Raw genomic sequence first — 22,826 nt, 5'->3', positions numbered from 1 at the left:
GGAGGCTGAGTAAAGTACAGAGCAGATGGGTGTTGTTTTTGTGGTAAACGTCATGCATCAGCAGTATCATATCGGGGGGGCTATAAAAAAGGGCACCTATAAAAGAAAACTACAATTTTGTGCAGCGACATATCCTCTCAATTGTCTCTGCTCAGGACACCTGCTCAGGATCACTTAGAGGTAAATGAATTTACATTTTGTTGGTCCTTCCAATTCAGAAATTCTTGGATGTGAACAGATTTTAGCCTGACGTTTCTGATGCTTCCTAAAAGTTTCAGTAAAACCCCAAAATTAGTTTAAAAGGGAGACTTTTTTTCCCTCTTTGCAGGCTTGACTTTGACAGAGCTGACAATTATTCACTGATCCACCCTTTTTTCCCTGTTCCTCCTGTGTCGCTTCACTCGCTCTTCATTTACCCCCTCTCCTTCATCCACATCCACCACAGTCCCACCTGCCCCACCTCCCTGCACCCTTCGTTCCTGCTCCAGAACCATGTCGTGCAATTCGCTGAAGTCCTTCCTGTGGAGCCTCTCTAGGAGGAAGCCTCTGGATCCTGAGGGCGAGGAGTCCACGTTTAACCGATGCCTGGGCACTCTAGACCTGGTGGCCCTCGGGGTGGGCAGCACTCTGGGGGCAGGGGTCTATGTCCTGTCAGGAGAGGTGGCCAGGGACACTGCGGGGCCCAGTATTATCATCTCCTTCTTCATCGCTGCCATGGCGTCCATATTCGCAGGACTATGCTATGCAGAGTTTGGGTCTCGGGTTCCTAAAACGGGCTCGGCGTACCTTTACAGCTACGTGACCGTGGGAGAGCTGCTGGCCTTCATCACTGGATGGAATCTGTTGCTTTCTTACGTCATAGGTAAGTGCACCACAGGATTTCCATCAAGCGCTTTGACAAAACCTATTCTATAGATGTCGGGCCCAGAGTGTAGTTCTATCTGGCAGTCTTCACTCTTCTTGCGTAACACGCGCGTCTCAGTGACAGTGCTGAATCTGATAAATGATCAACTATCAACACCAGAATCTCTGTGACCTTTCAGCTGCTGTAAATAAGCTGCGTCACTCTTTTTTTTACCATGAAACTTTGAAGATTTACCTGCCTTTGCTGACATTTACACAAGTTTTTGAAAGTCCTCTCTACCACACTCCTCAATTTGAATATATGGTTTTGAGTGACGCAGAGGCCAGAATGACAACGGCTGCAATCTGTTTATGATGTGAAATGGTGATTATCGTATCTAATATCTTAATATCTAATATCTTTCTGACATTGACTTCTCAGGAACATCCAGCGTCGCCGTAGCCTGGAGTGGAACCTTTGATGAACTCATAGGTGGCCACATACTGGATTTCTTTAAAGAAAATATACCCATCTACGCCGATGGCTTGGCCCCTTACCCGGATTTCTTTGCCGTGTGCCTAATTTTGATTCTGTCAGGTAGCATCGCACAGCGACTCCCTCTGACAAGCTTCCACGTTGATTATTTGCAGCCTACAGTGTCAAATGTTCTCTGTTTGCCTACAAAGGCGTCTTGGCGTTCGGAGTCAAGGAGTCGACGACAATCAACAAGATCTTCACGGCCGTCAACATCCTGGTGCTTCTGTTCGTGGCCATCTCTGGTTTCATCAAGGGCAACCTCGGCAACTGGGAGATCAGTAAAGACGAGCTGTTGAATAAGACGTAATGAAATACTGAATCATTTGCACACACGCCTTCATTAACTGCAGGAATTCCCTTATTTGATGTCTCATTTTGCTTCGGCAGATACTCTAATGCCACTGGAACACATAAAGGCGGAGAGGGTGGCTTCTTCCCGTTTGGTTTTGCTGGGACCCTGGCCGGAGCTGCAACCTGCTTTTACGCTTTTGTCGGATTTGACTGCATAGCCACAACAGGTACAGCAGCAAAAGCAGCACCAACATAACAGTGTCAGCACATCATAGTTGGTTAAAGGCACCCCTGGAGATGAGGCTTTATCAGATTAAATATATGAGATTAGGACAAAATGGAGTTTAATTGCATTCTAAAAGAATTTTATTGCATTTAAAGCCCTGCCTATGAAATTGATGATTAACCTAAATCAATAATTTGCCAATGTGGATGATGTCTCTGGATTGCCAGGCGTTTATCATTAGGCCTTCATTGGCGAACTGGCTTGATACCGTCAATAAAATCGCCAGGAAATCAGAGGATGGTTTTGATGAAGCTCATTCAACAGGAGTCAAAGCTCAGCCAGTCTTGCTTTCTGTCACATCACGCTGACCTTGTGCCTGGAACCTTCTTTATCTCGCACTATCAGTTATGCGTTCATTTATTATGTACAAACTGCCATCCAGCCTTCAAATAAAATGTAGTAAAACTCTATAATATTTAATCTCGACTTTCTCGTTTCTAGGCGAGGAAGTGAAGGATCCGCAGAAGTCCATTCCTGTGGGTATCGTGGCCTCGTTACTCATCTGCTTCGTGGCGTACTTCGCCGTGTCGGCTGCTCTCACCCTGATGATGCCCTACTACTTGCTCGATGAAAAAAGCCCCCTGCCTGTGGCCTTTCAACACATCGGCTGGGGTCCAGCCAAATATGTGGTAGCCGTGGGGTCGCTCTGCGCTCTGTCCACCAGGTACGGGACCACCTGCCCGGTGTGGGGGGAGAGGGCAGAACTCCTGCATTTAAGAATGAATTTGTGCTTGAAATGTTTGACCATTAATGAGTGCTGTCGATTCTGTTGGTGTTTTCCCGGGATTGTCTCTGCAGCCTTTTGGGGTCAATGTTCCCGATGCCCAGAGTTCTCTTCGCCATGGCCAGAGACGGCCTGCTCTTCCAGCCCTTGACCAAAGTCACCGCCAAAGGCAGTCCTGCTGTAGCGACCATAGCTTCAGGCATTGTGGCGGGTACAGACATCCCAGCATTTCTATACCTCCATATGTGCACGTGATTATGATTGTGGGACTGGAAGTAATGCTGTTTTCATCTGCAGCCTTTATGGCTCTGCTGTTTGACCTGAAGGCTCTGGTGGACATGATGTCCATTGGCACCCTTTTTGCCTACACACTCGTGGCAGTATGTATCTTAATATTAAGGTATGATATTACACGTTTATATATGTTTGAGCTCCAATCGACGTGTCGTCGTATGTGTGGTGATGTGATCAATTACGGTTTGGTATCAAGGTACCAAGAGGATCCAGTGGAGGACACCGATTTTCAGGTCAAGTCCAAGTTTAACCTGCTGAAACCTCCACCTTTGGCGACTGCCTCCACCTCACAAGCCGTCACCATCATGACTGTAATATCAGGTGCCAACGAACACGAGCGTTCATGCCCCGTTTTTATTCCTATATGTTAACAACCTCTTTCCTATGTGCTGAAGTGGCGTCCCTGGTTGGACTGTGCGTGACCCTGACCCAAGCCATCGACGCGCTGGCCAGGGTGGAGGCGTGGAGCGTCGCGCTCGTCTGCATCCTCGGCACCATCGTGCTGATCAACACCGCTCTGATCTTCAGACAACCGCAAAATGGCACCAAAGCAACCTTCATGGTAAAACAAAACTACATTCTAAAGCAACTTTGGCCACAATTTCTGCGTAAGATCCGATTACATCATTTTATTCCATCTTTGCAGATGCCTTTAGTTCCGTTTTTGCCTATACTGAGTATCTTTATCAATTCCTACCTGATGGTCCAGTTAGGCCCAGACACGTGGATACGATACGCTATTTGGATGGCAGTGGGTAAGACTGTGCACTTCTGAAGCAGAGCTTTAGAGAGCTTTTCACTCAGAACCTGAACTAACGATCACTTATGATCCCTTCTGGCTGCAGGGTTAGCCATCTACTTCATCTACGGTATCCGCTTCAGCACTCAGAGGACACGTGTGCTGCCCGGCAGGGCTGAGATCGAAACTGTCTGCAGCAAGACAGAGAAAGGTGACATCATTGAAGAAAAGTTCTGAGAGCAGAGAACAGGCTGTTTTTTGTTTTATTATTATTATTAAATTTAGAGTTTGTGCAACATTGTTAGTGCAAAAGTACACTTCGACAAGAACGTCTCTTGTGTAATATCAAATCCTGTGATGTGTATATTAATTTAACACTGTCCGAATGATGTGGTTTTTTTTGTTTTTTTTTACGTATTAAATGTAGAGTTTTACAGGTTCATGAACAATGTAGATACAGAACTTTTCCCATATGTTTTGTATGGTAAATGGTAATAGTAAATTATTAATTTGTGTTTTGTGTAAATATGTACAGTGTACTTTTTAATTAATAAAATGCAAAACAACACAGATTTGGCTGTCACCTGGGGTTCATTTTCAGAGCTTTTTATCTTGGATAAAACATTCAAATCCGGGAGTTTAGTGAGAATAAAAGGGTCTTTCACAGCAGCTTAGCATGTGTCACATTTATAGTAATTGTTCCTAATGGCTGCAGCATTACAGTTATTTCAGTCCTTCAACACCAGCGTCCCTTTTAAGAAAGTTCCCGTTTCTAATTAGAATTTGTGGCAACCAAAGTCAGTTAGAGGTTTGATTTGCTTTACCAGCAGCATTTGTGGAACAGAAAGTTTATTGGCCCGGTCCAGCAAATGTTTAGCCTTGCAGTGCTCCCGTTCCACGCTGCTAACGCACCTCCAGCAGCAGCTAAGCAAACACGTGAGGCCTCCCTGTCCCTGCCCTCCCATTGGCCCACACAAGATTGAAAGGCTCTATTGAGCCATTCAGAAAGAATTTGGGGTGCTCCTGCTGCTTTCACAAGGAAGAATTTGTGTCGCCCTGGCACACAGCTGACGGCTCGTTGTTCAACTCCTTCTGTTTCTTTCTCCTTCTCGTCTTTCTGCCCACATTCTCATCGACACTGCCGCTGTGATATGATCAATTATGTCTTTGGCAAACGTGTTTGTCTCAAAGCGTGGGCTCGTGCTGAGTGCCCTCCTTGTTTGTGCTGTGATCTTTGAATTAGGTAAGTGACTTTTTTTCTTCCTATGGACAGCAGAAATCTGCTGGCTTCACACACACACAGTGTAAATGAAATATACTTGTTACAAATATCCTGCAGTGGTGCGTCACATGCTCTGTACTGTGCACAGCTGACTGCGAGAAAGACGTCCACAAACAGAGGAGCACTACAGCTAAGACCAAACCAAAGCTTGTGAAGTCACCAAATAAGAGGCCCAAAGCCCAGAACAAGGCGAGAACACAGGCGGTACTCACACAGGTAGATATTTATCACAGCACTCTTTACTGTTCATGGAGGGTTTTAGCTGTAGGTTTTGTCTTTTTATGTCACAAAAAGGTGTTAAAGAAGGGGAAGTTTAAAAAAGTTGGAGAGACTTTAAGCGTGCTGACGGGGGACACCCTGGAGCTGAGGTGCAGGGGCAAACGTGTGCAGTGGAGCGTTCCCACATACCTGCAGGAGGATCACGATGGAAGGCTCAAGTAGGCAACTTTTAGTTTTCATTAAAATGCTGTAAAAGAGACCAAGGTGCTGAAAGTGTTGATTTGGTTAAATCTAGGTTTTAATATAGCAAGAAAACCCTTCAAAAACATCAGACAAACTTCTCCCAGAACTGCTGTGATTGATAAAGACAAAAGAAACATGCAACATTTGAGCAGAATGCTGCTACTCTGCAGTCAAATCTACAGATTATTAGGCTCTATTCTATCTGGATGGTGTTAGAGATAGCTCTGTGACCAAACTGTTTTTTACATCCTTCTGCCCTTTTTGAAACTCTCACTGCTCTAACAATCAACACATGACCCTCCCAGCGCCCCTACCGGTCATATACATGCATTACAACTATTCTTGTAGGTGTAACTTTCATTGTAGCTCCACATGTGTGAATACACACTTCTAGATATGTTAATGATTGCAGTCAGACAACTGACAGATATATTTATGAACGGTGTATTATTTATTTTGCAATTTACAGATGGACACAGGATTGATGGATGGGTAAATCCAGGAATCATTATTAACAGGGAAAGTCTATGTACAGTAGATGAGATTGGACAACGCACCACTTTAATGCTGCAGACAGTTAATGGATGCTGAAACTTTGAACTCTGATTGAACGCATGCAAGTTAGAATTTCTCAGTCTCAGTTGCTTCTGTTGTTTATGCAGGACGGTCCAACAAGAGCGGTATGGCGTCCTGAGGGTGGTCAACAGCACCGGTGCCGACACAGGCGAGTACGCCTGTTACCCTCTGTACTGTGAAGATGCAGACTGCAGGAGGGAGTACGACAAAGCAGCCAAAGTCTTCGTATTCTTCCCAGGTACAAAACCAAAGTGATGATTTCGGTCTCTTTTTTTTCCAACGAGATGATGCCGAAAAAACATCCCAAGTTTTGGTTTTTTTCACGCAACAGCTGTTTCTGTAATCTGCATCAGTGGTCAGAGGATTGTTTCACCAGAACATAAAGTTTATTGGGCATCAAATGTTTTTATAGTCCAGAGCGCCGTCTTCATCTGGACGGCGTGGCGTGTTTTATGCTGCTGCCACAGTAACAGTACTGTTACTACGAATGAGCTTTATTGATGTTAACGTGTTCATTTCTGCTTTGGTCTGGTAAAAGTCCTCTTAACTCTTTATCTTATCTTTTTATCATCATCTCCTTTATCCTCACGCACCACCACCAGACCCACAGGATCTATTTGTTCCATCCTCTGACCATTACGAGGTGATTCAACTCAGGACCAACTGGCCGACCCTCCTGCCCTGCCAGGTGACCTCCCCAGAGGCAAAAGTGACTCTGCATCGGGAGTTTCCGCCGGCAGAAGTGGCTGTAGACGGAACGGACATCTCCTTTAATGTCATGAAGGGCTTCACCATCCACAGGCCCAGGCCTCATCACGCCGGGGCCATGTACTGCGTGGCCAGTCTGGGCGGCCTGAGGCAGAGCTCCACCAAGTACATGCTCATCTACGTCCACTGTGGGTGGAAAGGCGACAGAAAGAGCATGCTGACCGCTGCAAGTCAATTATTGCTGGGCTCAGTTTACCATTTGGGTCAATCATTCACCTTTTCCTTGTGTCATCAGACCCAATGGCTCCTCCAGCTCCAGTCATCCAGGCCTCTGCAGGCTCAGTGGCTGTAGGAGAGAACCTGCGCGTCAGCTGCTCTGCGGTGGGGGAGCAGGATGTGGGGGTGGAGTTCAACTGGGAATACCCAGGACAGTCGGTACAACCCCACCATCAACATTTTGCATACGTCTTATCTTTCCGGCCCATTTTGTAAGATGTTAACCAGGAGGAGCGTCCATGCGAGTAACCGCAGCACCTGGAGATGATTTATTAAGCTGCAAACTAATAATGTCGCCTTGTAAATGTGTACTTTTCCACACTGCGCCTCACTGTGTGCTCATAAAATACATTCGTTAGCTAATTTATATTTTTTTTTAACAGATTGGGAGGCCTTTGTACACACAAGAGAGCATCAGTCCAGTGGACGGAGAACCAGCTCGCCAGAGGTCCCAGTCTGTGCTCCTGGTGGATGAGGTGAGGGACGTGGACCAGGGGACCTACACCTGCACTGCCCAGAACCTGCAAGGGGCCAAATCAGTGTCCACAAATGTCAAAGTGCTGCCCAAGCCCAAACTCAAGAAACTATCATCAGTCAGACAGTGAGGGAGAATATGGAGGGCTTGTTAAGTGTTGTGTGACTGTATGTTGTGCAATAGGATCAAGTGTTTTGTTCTGGAGACATCTTATAAACTATTTTTATATATTTTATAATGTACAGTTAAAGTGAAGTGCAGTGAAATAAACCATGGGAGTAACAATCGAGTTGTTATTACATGAGAAAATACACATTTCTTTTTACAACATTTTAATATTTTGGAAATAAATTAATGAAACTCCATAGTCAGCTCCATAGAGTTTTGCTTTTAAGAAGGAAAAATGATTCTGTGTATAATCTTAAAAAGAACCCAGACAACAGTGATTAGCTGAAAGTCCGAATTAGAGAATTTTAGGGACACAGACGACATTCAAACCTGTCGAGTTAATTTAAATTGTATTCAACTATTTGGAACACCCGAAAAAACAATTACAAGCCACCATACTAGGAATTGACATGAATGTTTATCACTAAATAATAAATAATCGTTTTTAGTTGTATTAGTGAGCTTTCATACAAAATGTTAAAATAATGCCGTTAGCTTTAATTGCAGTTACAGTATATTTAGTTAAATGGTCGCGCTGTGTGTTGAAATATGTCGCCCTCTGCTGGTTTTAAGATTAAACTTCGTAAAAATGTAAAAAAAAAAATTAATAAAAAGTGTAAAAATGTGATTAAAATAAACGTCGTTGCTGACAGCTTAAAACATGTTGTTGGATGAGAAACGTTCTCAAAAAGTTATTAAATAAGTAAACTTAATAATCACTTGTGTCCTCATTTTTAAATGTGAAATTTCCTCTGAAATTAAGTGCCGGTTTTTTAATTTCAGCTGTTAAATAATTTTTAACGAAGTAGTATTTAAATCATGCTAAAAACGCGAAAGATAAGAAGATGAGTAAAACGCGCTGGTTTAGCACCTGTCGGCTGAAAATGTAGAACTTAGTATATCCTTAGATCCTGCAGTATTCGTGGGTTGAAAAAATACAGAAATACAGAATATAGAAAGAATAGAAAAATACTGATGCATAATAATTAAAATTTATGGCCACTAGATGTCTAGATGAAAGGCTCAAATTTCCACACAACAATCCTCAAGTTGCACCGATACCTGTCTTGCGCTTTCACTAAAATCATCATCAATATTTAAATGATAGGTTTTTTATCCTTGTTTCTGGGTCGGGGGGGATGGGGGATGGGGGGGTGTACCATTGAGGACGGACGTTTTTGTGGCGCCTTTATCCCTCCGCTAGATGGCGTCGTTTCACTTCCCCCCACTTCAGCGTGGTTCCCCAGACCAGGCACATGTTGCCCTCCCTCTCCCACCTCTACCCACTCTGCTCTCGGCTGTTCAAACCTCCGAGAGGGAAAAGAAAGAGAGCCAGTGTCGCAGTGTTCTCTCTGACGGAGTCCCGGAAAACATCCCGCGGATAAACTCACATGAAATATTGGAAAAAAGAAAAAAAAAAAAAAACTACGTGCACCTGCAGATCAGAACCGAACCAGTCCAAGAGATGTTCTGCATGCGGAGTACGGTGAGCTAGTTGTTGTTTCTCTCTTCTTTAGACCACCTGTGCACGTACGCGCTCCGTGTCCGATCTGCTGTGATCGATGCTGGAAGAAAGAAAAAAGCCCTCTGCAGACCACACCTGAAGAAAATAAAAGGGGTCTTTTTAACTGAGTCACCCAGTTTATGTCACCATAAAGTCAAGGCTTCGTCCTTTCAGGGACTTTTCCTGGTGTGAGTGTGCATTTTCTGTCATTTATTCCCTGTTACTGTGCAGCCGCGGTGGTCCGCAGGACTGTAGATCACCAAAGAGTGTTTGACCGGTTTGGGTGTAAATGTTTGGATTGGATCTCAACCTCCGGACTTTCTATTGATGCACAAGAGTGTGTAGACAAAAGCTGCTTCCTTGAGTTTATGTGTGTATGTGGGTGGTTGGGTGGAAAATTCTGGGGACTGCCAGGCTGTTGTCGTGGAGACCAGAGGCCACGGCTGACCCCTGACCCGGGGACTCATGGAGCGTCACAGGGAGAGGCTTTTGAGGGCCGTGGTTATGGGTGCCCGCTGACGCACGTGAAGGAGCGCACCACAATGGATGGACAATAGATGTGCGAGGTGCTGTCGGAGATGGCGTTCCTCTAATTAAGTCCCGCGTTTCAGGAGGATCTGGCGAGGTCAGAACGAGGGGCGACAAAGTGCCGGTTGGATGGACGAGCGCTAACAGTGGCAGAGACGGCTTAAGTGTTGTTTAGGGTTAAAGACGCTGCAGAAAAGTGTGTTTTCTCCCACATCCTGACACTTCATGACAGAGTGGGGCTGAGCCGTGAGGCCCCGAAGAGCCAAACAAACCAGACAGTTCAGTCGGTTTCCGTGGTCTAGATGGGTCAGCGAGAGCTGCTCCGGACAGGTGGATCCATTTTCTGCTGCTGTTGTTGTTGTTTTCTGTTTTGCGTTGTTTTCCTGCCGGTCGAAAATGTTGTCAAATGCAGTTCAGTGATAGCTGATGACAATGACCATGTTTTTATTGCTGCTTAACTCTGAAGACGTTTTCTGTTTGCTGTTGGCAGAAACATCTAAACAGCTGAGATGACGTCTTCAGCTGGTTGACACTCCCTAGTGTGTGTGTGTGTGTGTGTGTGTGTGTGTGTGTGTGTGTGTGTGTGTGTGTGTGTGTGTGTGTGTTCCCCAAGGGCACCAGCAGCTGATGAAACACACAGATTGTGCTGAATGGTCAGAAGTTTCCTGACCATTTGCCAAACATGAAGGCAGATGTCACCAACTCACTGCGGCTTTAAATCCTCCTTTATCGCTCGGCAAGTTCAGACCCCGACGGGGGGTCCAGCACAAAGGGCAGAGTCGTCACGGCTCGGCTAGTTCCCCCCAGACCAGTCGCTTAATCGCAGACTAATCAACCTTTCTAGAAACTCTTTGTCACCCCTTCTTCCTATTCTGAGGGCTCTCTGCCGTCTCAGAGACCAGAGAATCCTGCGCTCATCTGCTGTCCCTCATCTTTGACCTTTTGAACCCCAGCCTATCTTAAAGGTATCACACTAAATTCCTCCTCTATTTTTAACCAGTTCTCTCCCCCGTGCACACAAACAGGCAGCGCCGTTGTGGTTTATCAGCGGTTCAGATTAGACCTCAGTTATGAGCTGTTCCGAGTCGTAGCTTCCATCCTTCAACTGAGTTATTTTACCAAAGAATTTCCCCGGGTTAATCATTAGCGCAGCGTGACAGCAGATCTTTACCGATGAAGATTGATCTTCAAACTTTTTCCTGGTTCTATACCCACTTGCTTTATTCTGAGCCTGAAACCGACTGTTGGTTAACCTCTGCGTGTTCTAAGGGTCAAACTCTTCCGCTCCTCACAACACCTTCTGAAGGTATCGACCGGGCTCTCCTCGTGCTCCCAAATCCTCCGTCCTCCTCCAGGAGCGGCCTCGTCATCTGTCAGAGTCAGAGGAACACCGAGCGGGGGAAAAAAAGAACATCGCAGCCCGCCGATGTAAAAGTGCAAACATGCATGGGTGGATTTGGCAGGACGCGCTCGTTCCTGTCAGTCAAGCAGAGTGGTCACACGTCTGTTATTCAATCATAAATTCCGCTGCTTCCGCCGCCTCCTGCGCTCTTCCTGGCCGCGTGGGTTTGCCACCCGACCGCTCAACAATAGCCGCATCCTCCCGGGACAAGTGGGGCTGGTTGACCTTCTGTGGGGGGGGGTCTGGGAACCTAAGCTGCTGGACAGGCCCCATGCGGTCACCATTGTCTCTAAATATCACCAAGTCCCCGTGCATGTGTGCGTGCGTGCGTGCGTGCGTGTGTGTGTGTGTGTGTGTGTGTGTGTAGAACATTTCTTCATAGGTCTGATGTGTTTACTCTGCATGACTCAGCCATCGTTTCCTCGTGTTGCTAGCGCTCCCACCTCCCGTCTGACGAGTGCAGATATTCTGTCTATTGAGCTGAATTATTTGCGGAACACTTGACCTTTGCCTCCTGCCTCTCTTGAATCGGGGGGGGGGGGGGGGTGGGGGCTGTAGCGACGTTAGGACACACGAGTCGAAACCATGTTGGGTAAGTGGCCGTTGTTGTTGGCGCTGATCTGATTGTGGAGCAGCGGCGCCGCTGCAGCTACGGTTCAGCTGGCCAACACGTGCTATTCTGCTTTTATATAAAATCGATGTGGCAGATCTAAAGGTTGCGGTGAGCCAACGTGACTAACACGTGTCTCACGTTGTCCCCGCCAGCAGGAAAGGTGGATTTTAATAACTAATTTGACATTTTAGACCAGCTTAATGGGTCCTGCACCAAAGACGACCTTCACGTCGGCATCAGGAGGAAGTGAATGCCAGTAAATGTCCTAAAAAAAAGTCAAACATCAAACCACAGCCTCACATGACGTCCCTGCGTGAATCTGTCCACTCTCAGGTAAAATCCAGCTGCTCTCTGTGTCCACGTCTCTGTGTCCACGTCAAGCTCCTCTCAGTTATTTTAATCCAGCTTTTTTCACTGACGGCGGTTTTTGTTCCGCCTGGATTAACCGTCAGTATTCCTCAGTTTTGTTTGTTTAATGTCTGATCCCTGCTTCTGCGCTCATATACACGACTGTGAAGTATCTTTTTAAAGAACAACCTCCAGATAGACATGCCAAGTCCAGCCAGGTGACCTACAGTCCATCATTTCCCTGAAGTGCTCTTTCCTCGACTGTCTCTCTCCTAAAGACATTACGCAGAGGAAATTGGTCTTCCCCGCACGGCCGTCTAGTCTCTTTGTTCAGACAGGTTGAATTAACTCTCAACTGTTGCCTCTTCTTCAATATTTTAGCTCCATGTTTGATCCTCTACAGAACCCCCCTGGGTTCCCAGAGTCCTCTTGTTGGAGTTGAGACGTCTCTGGGAGGCTTTGCATTCATGACAGAGGTGCAGCAACACCTGCTGGAGCAGCGGACCAGGCTGTCAGCCTTCAATGGGGTATTTGCCCCCCCAGCCCCCCTTCTGTATTTTAGCTGTGAGTCTTCCAGACCAGTTTGCTGGCCAGAGAGCACCGTGAAGCATTACATTCCGCTGTGGAATGCCTTTGATAGCGTGCCAGGCTCTACCTTGTGCATCCCTGGTTGGCGCTTTATTAGCTGAGATTCCTGTTGTGCTTCCTAAACCCCGACGTAAGAGGCCTGGATGCCTCCTGTCCACGTCTGCGGCGTCCTACGTCCCGTGTTGAGGAAGGAAGACAAGAAGTGGCTCTGCTCTGGTTAAGGACAGGAGAACAATGTCCTCTCTTTTCTTCCTCACCAGATGTCTCCAGTTATGTCATTCAATACAGGGTCCAGTAACCCCACCTCAGGAAGGGAGGGTCACACTCAGGCTATTGTCCAGTCGGTCCACGCAAAAGAGACCACCCCCGCGTGTTCTTAAAATGTTCTCCAGCTTCGTCCCGGCCCAACTCCCATCCCTGGTCTTTGTCTCGTCAACTGTCAGTTGACTGTTAGCGCGGGGTCCGGATTGACCGCCACAAAGCTGACTCACAGCTTTTGTTCCTAGAACCGGGAGAACGGGTCCAACCACACTCGGCCTCGCGGCGCACAAAGAGGCGAGCAGGTGAGGTAGGGGAGAAAAGCCGAGCGGGGAAAGTACCGGAGTCTCAACATCTGCGGTGTGTGTTGACTCCGCCCCCATGCGTGGATGACGATCAGTTTGGTCCTCTGTTTTGATCATTTCGAAGACATCCTGCTGCGTCCTGCAGGTCAGCGGGCAGCTTCCAACCAACTGACATCGCCAACAGGAAGTCCAGTGCACAGATCAGAACGAGCGTGTGATGATGAGGAGAAGCTCCGTGTGACGGCACTCGCAGGTAAATGAGCCGATTTGGGTCGTCATCCCCTCTCCTCACCTTCAGGTCGGCACTGGGAACCAGATAACTACTGCTGAACCTTTCCCCTGGGGTGAGGGACGTCCCACCAGGCAGCTCGCAGGGCAGAACAAATATGATAATTCACCCCTGAGCGTCCAATAATGGAACCACAGGGTGCTTAAAGAACAATATGTTGAATTTTCAGGATCTTGGGTTCCTCAATAACGGTCCTTTCGTTAGGAGAGTGTTTTTGTTATCCTGATAATCACTGGTTGGATGCTGTAACATAATTGCGTCTGTGGAATTTGCCCCGGGGGCGATCCGTGGCTATGCTGGCTAATAAGTTTTTACTGGACTGCCTTTGTTCTGGTCTTCCTCCCCGCTGAGGCTCAGCAGACGCACAAGGTGAAACTCTGCTGGTTCTTTGCGACAGCCTGTAGTTCCCACCGTGCTCAGCGCCCACAAACAGGAAACAGTGACTTTATTTACAGGGAAACAACACAAGCAACAAGTGCTGACTGTGCACGTCGGGATCAGCGTGTGTCAGCATCGGTGTCTACGCCCTCCACAGCCCAAAGCCCTCAACCACATAACATGGACACCCATTTTTATCCCTGGTAAATTAGACATATATCTGACTGGAAGGTGGATGCTGCAGAACCGGGAGGAGGAGCCACCTCTCTGGGAACCTCTTCCTCGCTGTAATCACAGAAAGGCGACTCTCCTGGGACAAAGAGGCCACAGAGACAGGGGAGAAAGTGAGTCCCTGCTCTGATGACTTTAATAAGCCTCCAGCTCCTGTTTCCTTGTCTTTATGGGCTCAATTTGACACGATACCGGCCTCCTGCGCTCGGGTTATGTGCTGGAATTATCAGTCATTTGACGTCTGATGTTACCAAGGCAGCTCTCATGGGAACCTCGCTCCAGACGGGATCATCGACACCGCGGATTATCATGATTATTACCATCTACAGGTGATCCACGCCAGGCGAATCGGTGCCGTGCCAGTTTTGCGGAGGCACATTAATAATTGCCCAGTGAGAAATGTGAGGAATGCGAGTTTCATCTCTCTCTCTCCCCCTTTACTGATAGCAGCCGTTGGCAAACACTGAGCAGGCTCCTCCCGTGGACAGAAACCAAACAGGGAGCTGGAGCTGGATCCAAAAGTCAAGGAAATAAATAGCCGGCCGTTCCTTTTGTGTTTGCTTTCTCGCAAATTCCTCTGAAATGAGGCGAGGGAGGTGTTTTTTGGCGCTGTGGCGTACAGCCGATGGCGTGGGGAGAATCCATGTTCTCCTTAAAATGGAAAATGCTTAAAATCAGGTGCACATGAGATTTATTCCAGCAAAAGTTGAAACAGCGTGTTTTGCGTAACGCCAGTGTCAATATCTCCATGAAGATATGAATATAAAGCACCTTACTGGCTGGCTCAAGCAAGTGTTGCTGGTACCAGTACACAATGAGATGCTGTTGAGGAAGCGGCTGCGTTCCCTTTCACAGCACTGTGTGGATTTTAGGCTCTATCAGTGGAATCTCCATGGCGATAACGACCCTTGTATGTAAGACGAGCGAAGGGCAAACATCAGCGTGGCCCGCCATCTTCTATTCTGACCGGCTCTCTTCAGCGCTCACGCGCACACACGTGACAGCGTGTGGGGACGATCGGTCAGATTCCGATCATTGACTTTAACGCGTCGATGCAGATGAACCCAGTGGCGGTACTGGTAATTAAAATCTGGCGTAGTGGATGAGGAAAACCAGTCAGTAAGTGGACCAGGGTGAGTCCAGGGCTGCCGGCGTGTATGCTCTGACCCGCCTCAGCACTCAATGGTGCGCCGCCGTGACCACATATGACCTCTTGACCTCTGTAATGTGTTCGCCATCAATGAAGCCAGTGTTCTGGACCTTCAGCTTTGACACCAGCGCGTCTAAGTGCCAGCGATTTAGGTCACGGAGACGCCGTTCTTGTCTTGAAGTGAGCCTTTCATACAAAGTTCTGTCTGGGAATCACTCTGGGCAGTCGGCCATGAATGTTTCCGTGTGTCGCACAAGGTTTTGTCGGACTTCCCGCAGATTTATGGCGGTGCATAATGACACACGCTGCCTTCATAGACGGATGAAGAAATGTTTCATGAACCCACTTCATGCTGGCTCCTCTGAATGGCCTCAAGGACTGTGAACAGGAACAGGGTCTGTCTTCATGCTTCCCCCCCCCCCCATCCATAATGAATGCCCTGCCAACAATAAATAGGCTGCAGCTAAGCACCCCTCTGTCTCGCAGTCATGCTCACGACATGCGAGACTTTGGTCAGTGCGCTCTTGTTTTACATGTTGGAGAGTTTCGTCCTTGCTGGAGCTGCGGCTGAAAATGATGATTCTGCATTTGCCGTGGTAGATTTGGGGATTCTGTCTGCATATTTGTCACACTTTTTGTCAGGAAACGACACTGGATGCCAAGGTTGGGATGTTAGTATACAAATTTAAATTAGGCAGCAGTATTTTGGGGGGATCCAGCATTACAGATGTGCGCGCGGTGTTAATTAAAGCCACTGATATCACAGTAATGCCCTAATTATGGCAATCAGAATATTAGCTTGTAGTGTAGGCGGGACATTCCTCCTGAGTTCTATTGCAACTTTTACTGCATAACATTTGTTTTATTTTTTACTTTTCACATGCAGATGAAGCCTCCAAAACATCCAGTCACGACTTTGTTTCTCCCATAAGGAGAACCATCAAGAGTAGGAGTCGACTATAACAATTTAGTTCCATCTGAAATGGATTTTTAAAGGCCAGTGGCTGGATTGCTGATCACTCTGTGGTGCTGTGCACAGCGAACAGCTGTGAAAACTAGCCAGGGCAGCTTTGATAGCGCTTATATAATCTCACAGTGTGAGCGCTGCGTGGGAGTTTGAGATGTAACCTGCAAAGTTACCCCACAAATATAAACAAACTTTCATCATGAGAGGAGAGATATCGCAGTGGAGAGATCGCAGAGGGACGAGTGGGGAGGATGCGGCGCTTGCTTTTCTTATTTTGGGGGGGTTGTGTCGAGTGTCCTGCGTCTGCGAAAGGGAATATTTAGTGCAACGAAAAGCGGACGAGCCCCAGCTTGCGTGACTGCGAACCGCCTGTGGAATTTGGCTTCCAGGTCGTCCTCCCCGGCTGCGTGTGCGCCTCCGTCCATGTTCCCCATCAAACCTTCCATCAAAAGCTTTGTTTCCCCACAGAGGAGCGGATGACAGCACTTAAGCATCACTGACGCTCCTCAAAGGCTGCATGCACCGTTGTGGCTCAAAATCTTCACTTTCCTAATGAGACATCTATTTAATCATTGTATATTTATGTGATCTGATGTTGACCATGATGACACAGATACAGGTTTCTGCCTGCTTTTTTTCCCCAGATGGAGGCATCACAGTTTTCCAGGCTTCCTAAAAACTTGCCAGAGCTTTGAAAGACATGTTAAACAAGAGCACTGCAGCTTTCAATTAGGCGGTAACCGTCCGGGGCAGTAGGAAGCGCCACTTTGATCTATCTGCGTGTGAGATTTAAGAGGGAGTGTTGCGTTTCAGGGGCCCCTTTGCTCCGTCAGAGCCTGGCCCATAAATCTTTGCGTGTCTCCTGGTTTTCTTGTGCCCGTAAAACAGGAGGCAATTATGGAGAACAGCGAGATGCAAGGTTAATTCAGTCCCCGCAGATTTGTTGCTGCGGCCTAAAAGCATTTTGTTTTTTACCCGACTGCCCTGGACGATTTGCCTCACCCTTCCTCACCCCTCCCAGCTTCCCATCAGGCATCGATCGGCCTCATGTGCTTCTGACAGACGCGAGATACAAATGGAGTAAAATACCAGGACTAAAAATACTGTGTCAGACCTTGGCAAGTGTCCATTACACTTGACCCACCCGTGATTTATTATTATTGTGGAACATTCTGTGACCGACTCGTGTCCATCGTGTCCTTGTCTGACTGAGGAAAATCCTCTTGGACGACTCCAGGAAAGTACAAAACATACATTAGAACTACCCAATTCATCTAATGTGCTGCGTTATTGCTGAGTATTTGGTCTTTGATGTCATCCTAACAGCTTAATCAGGGAACTGGCGCCTCATATATGAACATGAGGAGGTTTGACCTGCTTGATCCCAGCCTGGCGGAGGGCCCTGAGTGGAAGTGGGCTGCAGTTGCCTTCTCACGCTCTATTTTAGCCGTCTGCACAATTGCTGCAACTGCGGAGCAGCGATGTGAAGTGCTCGATGAATGCGGATTGTTTTAGAAAGCGGAGGAGTTTGTGGGTTTCTTCTGTTTAGCTTCCCATTCAGCCGCACTTATGTTTGATTATAATCATCTTTTAATAATCTATATCCTTCATTATGGTTCTGTCTCTGTCTTTATATTTAGTCTTTTAGGTTGTTATAGAATATCAAACATATGTCTTAAAACCCTCCCTGTGACCCTGAAAGGGATAAAGCGGTCCAGAAAACAATAACAATGCATTTTTAAAAGGTTGTGACCATCCACATTTTATTGAAATGAAGTTTCTGTACTTTCTGTGTGTAAAAAGACACCGACGCTGTGCATCATCACATTTCTGGTTGAGGAACCCCCCATGAAAGCATGATCATGTAAAAATAGAAGAAACAAAGGGTGTTTATCATTGACATTAAATTGGGATTTCATGTGAATTATGTGCACTTTAAACTGCACTTGTCACATAAGTTCTCTTCGCACAAAAGGGGAATTTGCTCAGCGTCTATAGTCAAAAACTGCGGGTGTCTCAGCTTGTTTTATGGCCTCGGGAAGGTTTTATGGCTGCTGGAGGCTGTCTGTGGAGCTAGAGAGGGGTCAGTAGGGTGAAATCAATAGTAATCTTAATGATGTTGTCTGAGGAGAGGAGGAGAAGGGAGGGGAGGTTTATCCGCAGCAGAGAGTGACTGAAACTCAGATAAAACAGGTGTCAGAGCGGCCGGGTGAGCTTGGTGACAGTTCAAAATATTATCACAGTTGTTGTGTTCTTATCCCACAATGAGGACACGTCTTGTGCTTGTCCGACGTGCTCCTGTGTGTTTGTGTGTCCCTGAGAGGGAACATCATGAGCGCTGAGGGGTTCTGTGGAGGTTAAGATTTGCCTTTTGCACCGCTGAGGCTAATGATAAGACGTCTGTCAGCTCATTCTCTCGCTCCAAAGGTCCTAGGAGGTCGTAAAGGTGGAGGTTCTGGATGGTGGAGTTGGTGGTGATTCACCTGACCAGAGACAAGAGTGCTGCCACCCAAAAAATAGACATTTTCAATCCACCTGAGCAGATTTTAGCTCTCGCCTCATTTCTAATGGTCTCTAAACTTCTCACAGACCAGCTCACCTGCTCTCAGACCGCAGTAACCAATGGCAACCTCCGTCCAGACCCTCCCTCTGAGCCGTGGAAACAACAAAAAATTCCGGAACCCGTTCTCTGGAGCTCCGCCTCTTTCCTCACGCTGCGGCATGGGAAGTGTGGGCAGCCTGGTGGAGAGGCCAGACGTCTCCCCGACTAAAACCAACCGCGCGGTGCCGCAGGTGAGACCCAAGCAAGCCAACGGCCTCCTGAAGAAAGGCTTCACCCAACGCGAGTTACTCAACTACCTCAACATCACCAAGTCGGTGCCGCGGTGGGAAATCAAGGTTCCCTCTGTCAACCCTGGTTGTACTCAGTTGATCTGCTTTGTGTCCCAACAGAAAAGAGCCCAAATTGAACCCAAACAGTGACAGCAACAACGAAGGCACCTCTGGCGTCAGCGCGGCCGGCACGCGGAAGGAGGACAACCTGTACGCAAAGATCTACAACAAAGACGGAGCCGAAGTCGATCTAACCAAGAACTCGCTGCCGAGCAGTGGCAAATCTGAAAAGGTGACGTTAGCAGCGTTGACACGCTTAGATTTGTCTGTCTTCTCTGTCCTTTCAAAAGCTGTCCCGCTAAACCGCCCCTTCTTCCTGTTCTGGTTTTTCAGGCTGGTTTTAGGTCTTCAGCCTTCAAGCCCGTTGCCCCCAAAAATTTCAGCTCCATGCAGAACCTCTACCCTTCTCCCACATCTGACGACGCCGATCACGGCCTGTCTAACGGGCTGCATCGAGCCTACGCGCACGCTGCCAAAGCTGTCTCCAGCTCGTCCTCCTCTCCCTCGCCCTCCCGTCAAGGAGGACCGTCCAGCGGCAACAAGGTAGCCTGACACTTTGTTGCTCTGTCTGTGTCGCAGTCATTAAAATGTGCACGTCCTGTGGTGCAGGCAGTCGCTTCAGCTCGAGGTCTCAGCCAGGAGGAAGATAATCTGTCAGACTCTGGACATAATTCCATGAGCAGCCTGCCACCGTATCGCCCGCCTGTCCATCCACACGTGGCCCACATCAGGTTAGACGCGAAGGCGATCTATAGGTAGATTAATTCTAAAAGAAAACCTAAATGCTGATTATTATTTTTGGTTCTTGCACATCAGTGCTTCCATGGGCCACATCAACACCATCGGCTCCTCCATGAGTCCCAAGGCTGTAGGGTCAGGGGGCACGGCGTTGGGGGAGATTTCGTGCCGGAGCATGGCGGCCCTGAGCCGACTGGCGCCCTACGGAGGGGAGGCTCCGCCTCCTTATGAATGGACGCCGTCTATATCTGTCGAGGATGTGGTGAGAAACGGAGGGATGGATTGAAGAAGGACAAGTTCCTCGTGGGCTTACGCACGATCTCGTTCCAGGTCCGCGATCTGGAAGAGCGCCTGGTGGAGAAAGAACACGAGCTCTCACAGATGAAACGGAACTTGGATGAGAGCGAGGGCGCTATCGCTCAGGTGACTCACTGCGTTTGCTCTTTGCCAACCTTTTCTCCGTCCACCCTCGTTCCTTTTCGCACACCGACACGGGTCCGATGTGCGCATTGCAGGTGTTCGAAGGGAAACAGCGTCTGTGGGAGAAAGAGGTGGAGGAGCTGAAGCGCCTGTACGCCGCCAAGTTGCGCCAGGTTTCCCAGCATGCCCAGCGGTCACAGCGCGGCCTGCAGTTGCAGCTGTTCAAGGCGCAGCAGGAGAAGAACCGACTGCAGGAGGAGCTCAACAGGCTGAGACGGGAGCGGGGCGAGGAGAGCGGAGCCTCGTCCAACCAAGTCAGTCCGACTCTGGAGGAGACGCAGTGGAAGGTAAAAGAAAAAAAAGGGAGAATCTCAACGAGAACAACGGTAAAACATCTCCACCTTTGCAGATTTGCCAAAAGTCGGGGGAAATCTCGCTGCTGAAGCAGCAGCTGAGGGACTCGCAGGCAGAGGTGACCCAGAAGCTGAGTGAGCTCTTCCAACTGAAGACGCAGCTCAGGGAGACGCGCGCGGAGCTGCGCGACAGGGATGCCCAGATAGACACACTGAAGCTGGTCCTGTCCTCCTCTCAGCCTGCCCAGGAGGAGGCGAAAGCTGCAGAGGAGAGTCCATCAGCTGGAGCAGCAGGTCAGTTCTCGCATCGTTTCATATCAACGCACATCAGCACTTCATTGTTAGCTAACACAAACACTAACTAGAGGGATATGAAAGGAAGCCTCCCACTTATGCTTCCTATCACATAGCAGGAAGTTGCCTGAGTAATTTCTGACATTACGAGCTCTGACCCAAACCCAGCCTATGACTAATCAGGTCAGGAGCAGCGTTGTCTGCACCTTCAAAAGCACCCGGCGCCTTTCATTACGCTCGACCCTGCGGCTGTGTCGGCCTGCAGCTGAAGCCATGCGAATGTTTCCTCTGCAGGAGGGTGCGGGGGCTCCACGGAGGAGCGCCTGCGTGCGGAGCTCCTGCTGGAGCGGCGCCAGAGCGAGGCCCAGGCCATGGCCTTCGACGAGGAGAGGCAGACGTGGCAGACGGAGAAGGAGAAGGTCATCCGCTACCAGAAGGAGCTGCAGGCCAGCTACTTGGAGATGTACCACCGCAGTGAAGCGCTGGAGAGGGAACTGCACCAGCTGAGGGCGGGCAGAGAGCGAGGAGGAGGCGCAGGAGCAGGAGGGAGCAGGAATGGGACGCTGGAGGAGGAGGCGCCAGAGCTGAGGAGCGAGGGATGGAGCGAAGAACAAGGGGACAGACCTTTGCCAGGTCTGCCGTGGATAGAGAGAATCGAGTCCTCTGAAATTTGAATGTGACCTATTTGCCACGCAAATAAATTTCCATCGGGTGTTGCGTGGTTGGTTTCCACGGCAACAGCACCTCCTGCCCAGAAAGTCCGAACCTGTAAATAATTTCTGAAGTAAAGGGAACTGAATGTTATTTTTAACACGTAACTTTTAATACAGTCAAAATCTGAATCCCAGATCTGTATCCAAGTGAAATCGTTAAATATTCTGAAGTGATTTTCATCACACACGGAGGTTTCCAAAGATCTCTGTCCACACACACACCCACGTTTCACTTTTTTGAAGATTAAAACTGACGACGATCCTCCTCCTCCTCACCCCCCTCACGCTGATTGACACTCTGATGGTTCTCCTTCCCGGAGGCTGTGCATGTTAGTCTTGGTCTGTAATCAGAAGCCTTCAAAGGGCATTTTTATGTGTCAGATAACATCTGAGCAGCTGCTGGCTCTGCGGAAGGTTGGATGGAAGAACGCTGCATCATGGGAAAAACCTGGAGGAACAAAGCTGTTAGCCATCAAGGGACCTGTAGGACCACTGGACCTGTCAGACCTGCACTACAGGTGTACATACTGTGTTTTGTATGAATTCTGTGTAGTATATTGTATTTTGCAGCACCCTCCTCTTACATGGGCGTGTCCCCACAACTATGGATTGCTGTGAAAGTGATTACTAGATTACTGTGCTCTGCTTATTGGTGTGATTGTTGCCCCTGCACAGCCGCCAGTGCATGCCTTGGTTCAGCTCTGTAGGATGACACCAGCTCCACGTGAACCACTGTGACTGGTCTATTAACTGGAATTAAACTGTACAGCCATGAGCTTTCCTTCAGATTTGGAATAAAGCTTTTAAATGTCACGAAAGCGCTGGTGCTGCTGGTGTCAATCAGGACGTTTCCTTCAAATGAAGCGGGCAGAAGTCCTGTTTTTCTTGGGAAACAAACACCACGATGCAGCCGCGGCTGACTCACCGGGTCCTTACCTCGGCATTTAAATTATTACATAAACTGAGGCTTAATATAACAGGGAAGTTCAGGGGTGTAGTGACGTGGGATGAAAGTGTTGTTACTGTAGGAGGGCCGCAGAGCATCATCACCGCCTCATGAATTAACATCAGATCAGATTATACACTCAGCAAAGCCGCACTTATGTGTGAAGATGTTGGATTTTACAGCTCAAAACCGATTTTAAAAAAAAACCCTGGGTGTGAGCGTGTTACAATAGCGCCTCTGTGTGGTG

General features: G+C 48.1%; 3 protein-coding genes across 6 annotated transcripts; all 3 read left to right on the top strand.

The window, feature by feature from the left end:
• Positions 1-57: 57 nt before the first annotated feature.
• On the top strand, positions 58-4,287 carry LOC101071145 (cationic amino acid transporter 2-like). Its single transcript, XM_029847768.1, has 12 exons — positions 58-180; positions 446-862; positions 1,286-1,441; positions 1,531-1,684; positions 1,769-1,899; positions 2,400-2,622; positions 2,757-2,893; positions 2,980-3,082; positions 3,173-3,297; positions 3,372-3,538; positions 3,623-3,731; positions 3,822-4,287. Exons 2-12 carry the CDS (start codon positions 493-495, stop codon positions 3,950-3,952), a joined length of 1,806 nt encoding a protein of 601 aa, XP_029703628.1. The 5' UTR covers positions 58-180; positions 446-492; the 3' UTR covers positions 3,953-4,287.
• A 443-nt stretch (positions 4,288-4,730) lies between these two features.
• On the top strand, positions 4,731-7,859 carry LOC101075610 (platelet-derived growth factor receptor-like protein). The gene is made up of 7 exons (XM_003970539.3): positions 4,731-4,958; positions 5,086-5,213; positions 5,292-5,434; positions 6,122-6,273; positions 6,638-6,931; positions 7,039-7,178; positions 7,403-7,859. Exons 1-7 carry the CDS (start codon positions 4,877-4,879, stop codon positions 7,622-7,624), a joined length of 1,161 nt encoding a protein of 386 aa, XP_003970588.1. The 5' UTR covers positions 4,731-4,876; the 3' UTR covers positions 7,625-7,859.
• Positions 7,860-8,886: 1,027 nt separating this feature from the next.
• n4bp3 (NEDD4 binding protein 3) lies at positions 8,887-22,451 on the top strand. 4 transcript variants are annotated; one of them, XM_029847135.1, is made up of 10 exons: positions 8,887-9,143; positions 18,813-19,096; positions 19,176-19,347; positions 19,449-19,658; positions 19,725-19,846; positions 19,932-20,115; positions 20,184-20,276; positions 20,369-20,620; positions 20,683-20,920; positions 21,215-22,451. In XM_029847135.1, exons 2-10 carry the CDS (start codon positions 18,846-18,848, stop codon positions 21,592-21,594), a joined length of 1,902 nt encoding a protein of 633 aa, XP_029702995.1. In that variant the 5' UTR covers positions 8,887-9,143; positions 18,813-18,845; the 3' UTR covers positions 21,595-22,451. The 4 variants fall into 4 exon arrangements, with proteins under 4 accessions (XP_029702995.1, XP_011609048.2, XP_029702996.1 ...); XM_011610746.2 differs by having other exon boundaries at positions 8,888-9,148; XM_029847136.1 differs by lacking the exon at positions 8,887-9,143 and adding an exon at positions 11,670-12,042.
• The last annotated feature ends 375 nt before the right edge of the window (positions 22,452-22,826 follow it).

The sequence above is a fragment of the Takifugu rubripes genome, chromosome 14, assembly GCF_901000725.2.
Source record: "Takifugu rubripes chromosome 14, fTakRub1.2, whole genome shotgun sequence".
Classification (NCBI taxonomy): Eukaryota; Metazoa; Chordata; class Actinopteri; order Tetraodontiformes; family Tetraodontidae; genus Takifugu; species Takifugu rubripes.
Note: the sequence above shows the minus strand (reverse complement) of the source record. Positions and strands in the feature narration are given on the sequence as shown.

Excerpts from the sequence above, each read along its gene's own strand:
- n4bp3 (XM_029847135.1), top strand. The coding sequence starts at position 18,846 with ATGGCAACCTCCGTCCAGACCCTCCCTCTGAGCCGTGGAAACAACAAA. Across the intron at positions 19,097-19,175 it reads AACTACCTCAACATCACCAA|AAAAGAGCCCAAATTGAACC; the intron begins GTCGGTGCCGCG and ends GTGTCCCAACAG. Across the intron at positions 19,847-19,931 it reads CCACACGTGGCCCACATCAG|TGCTTCCATGGGCCACATCA; the intron begins GTTAGACGCGAA and ends CTTGCACATCAG.
- LOC101075610 (XM_003970539.3), top strand. The coding sequence starts at position 4,877 with ATGTCTTTGGCAAACGTGTTTGTCTCAAAGCGTGGGCTCGTGCTGAGT. Across the intron at positions 6,274-6,637 it reads AGTCTTCGTATTCTTCCCAG|ACCCACAGGATCTATTTGTT; the intron begins GTACAAAACCAA and ends CACCACCACCAG. Across the intron at positions 6,932-7,038 it reads CATGCTCATCTACGTCCACT|ACCCAATGGCTCCTCCAGCT; the intron begins GTGGGTGGAAAG and ends TTGTGTCATCAG.
- LOC101071145 (XM_029847768.1), top strand. The coding sequence starts at position 493 with ATGTCGTGCAATTCGCTGAAGTCCTTCCTGTGGAGCCTCTCTAGGAGG. Across the intron at positions 1,900-2,399 it reads TGACTGCATAGCCACAACAG|GCGAGGAAGTGAAGGATCCG; the intron begins GTACAGCAGCAA and ends TCTCGTTTCTAG. Across the intron at positions 2,623-2,756 it reads CTCTGCGCTCTGTCCACCAG|CCTTTTGGGGTCAATGTTCC; the intron begins GTACGGGACCAC and ends TTGTCTCTGCAG.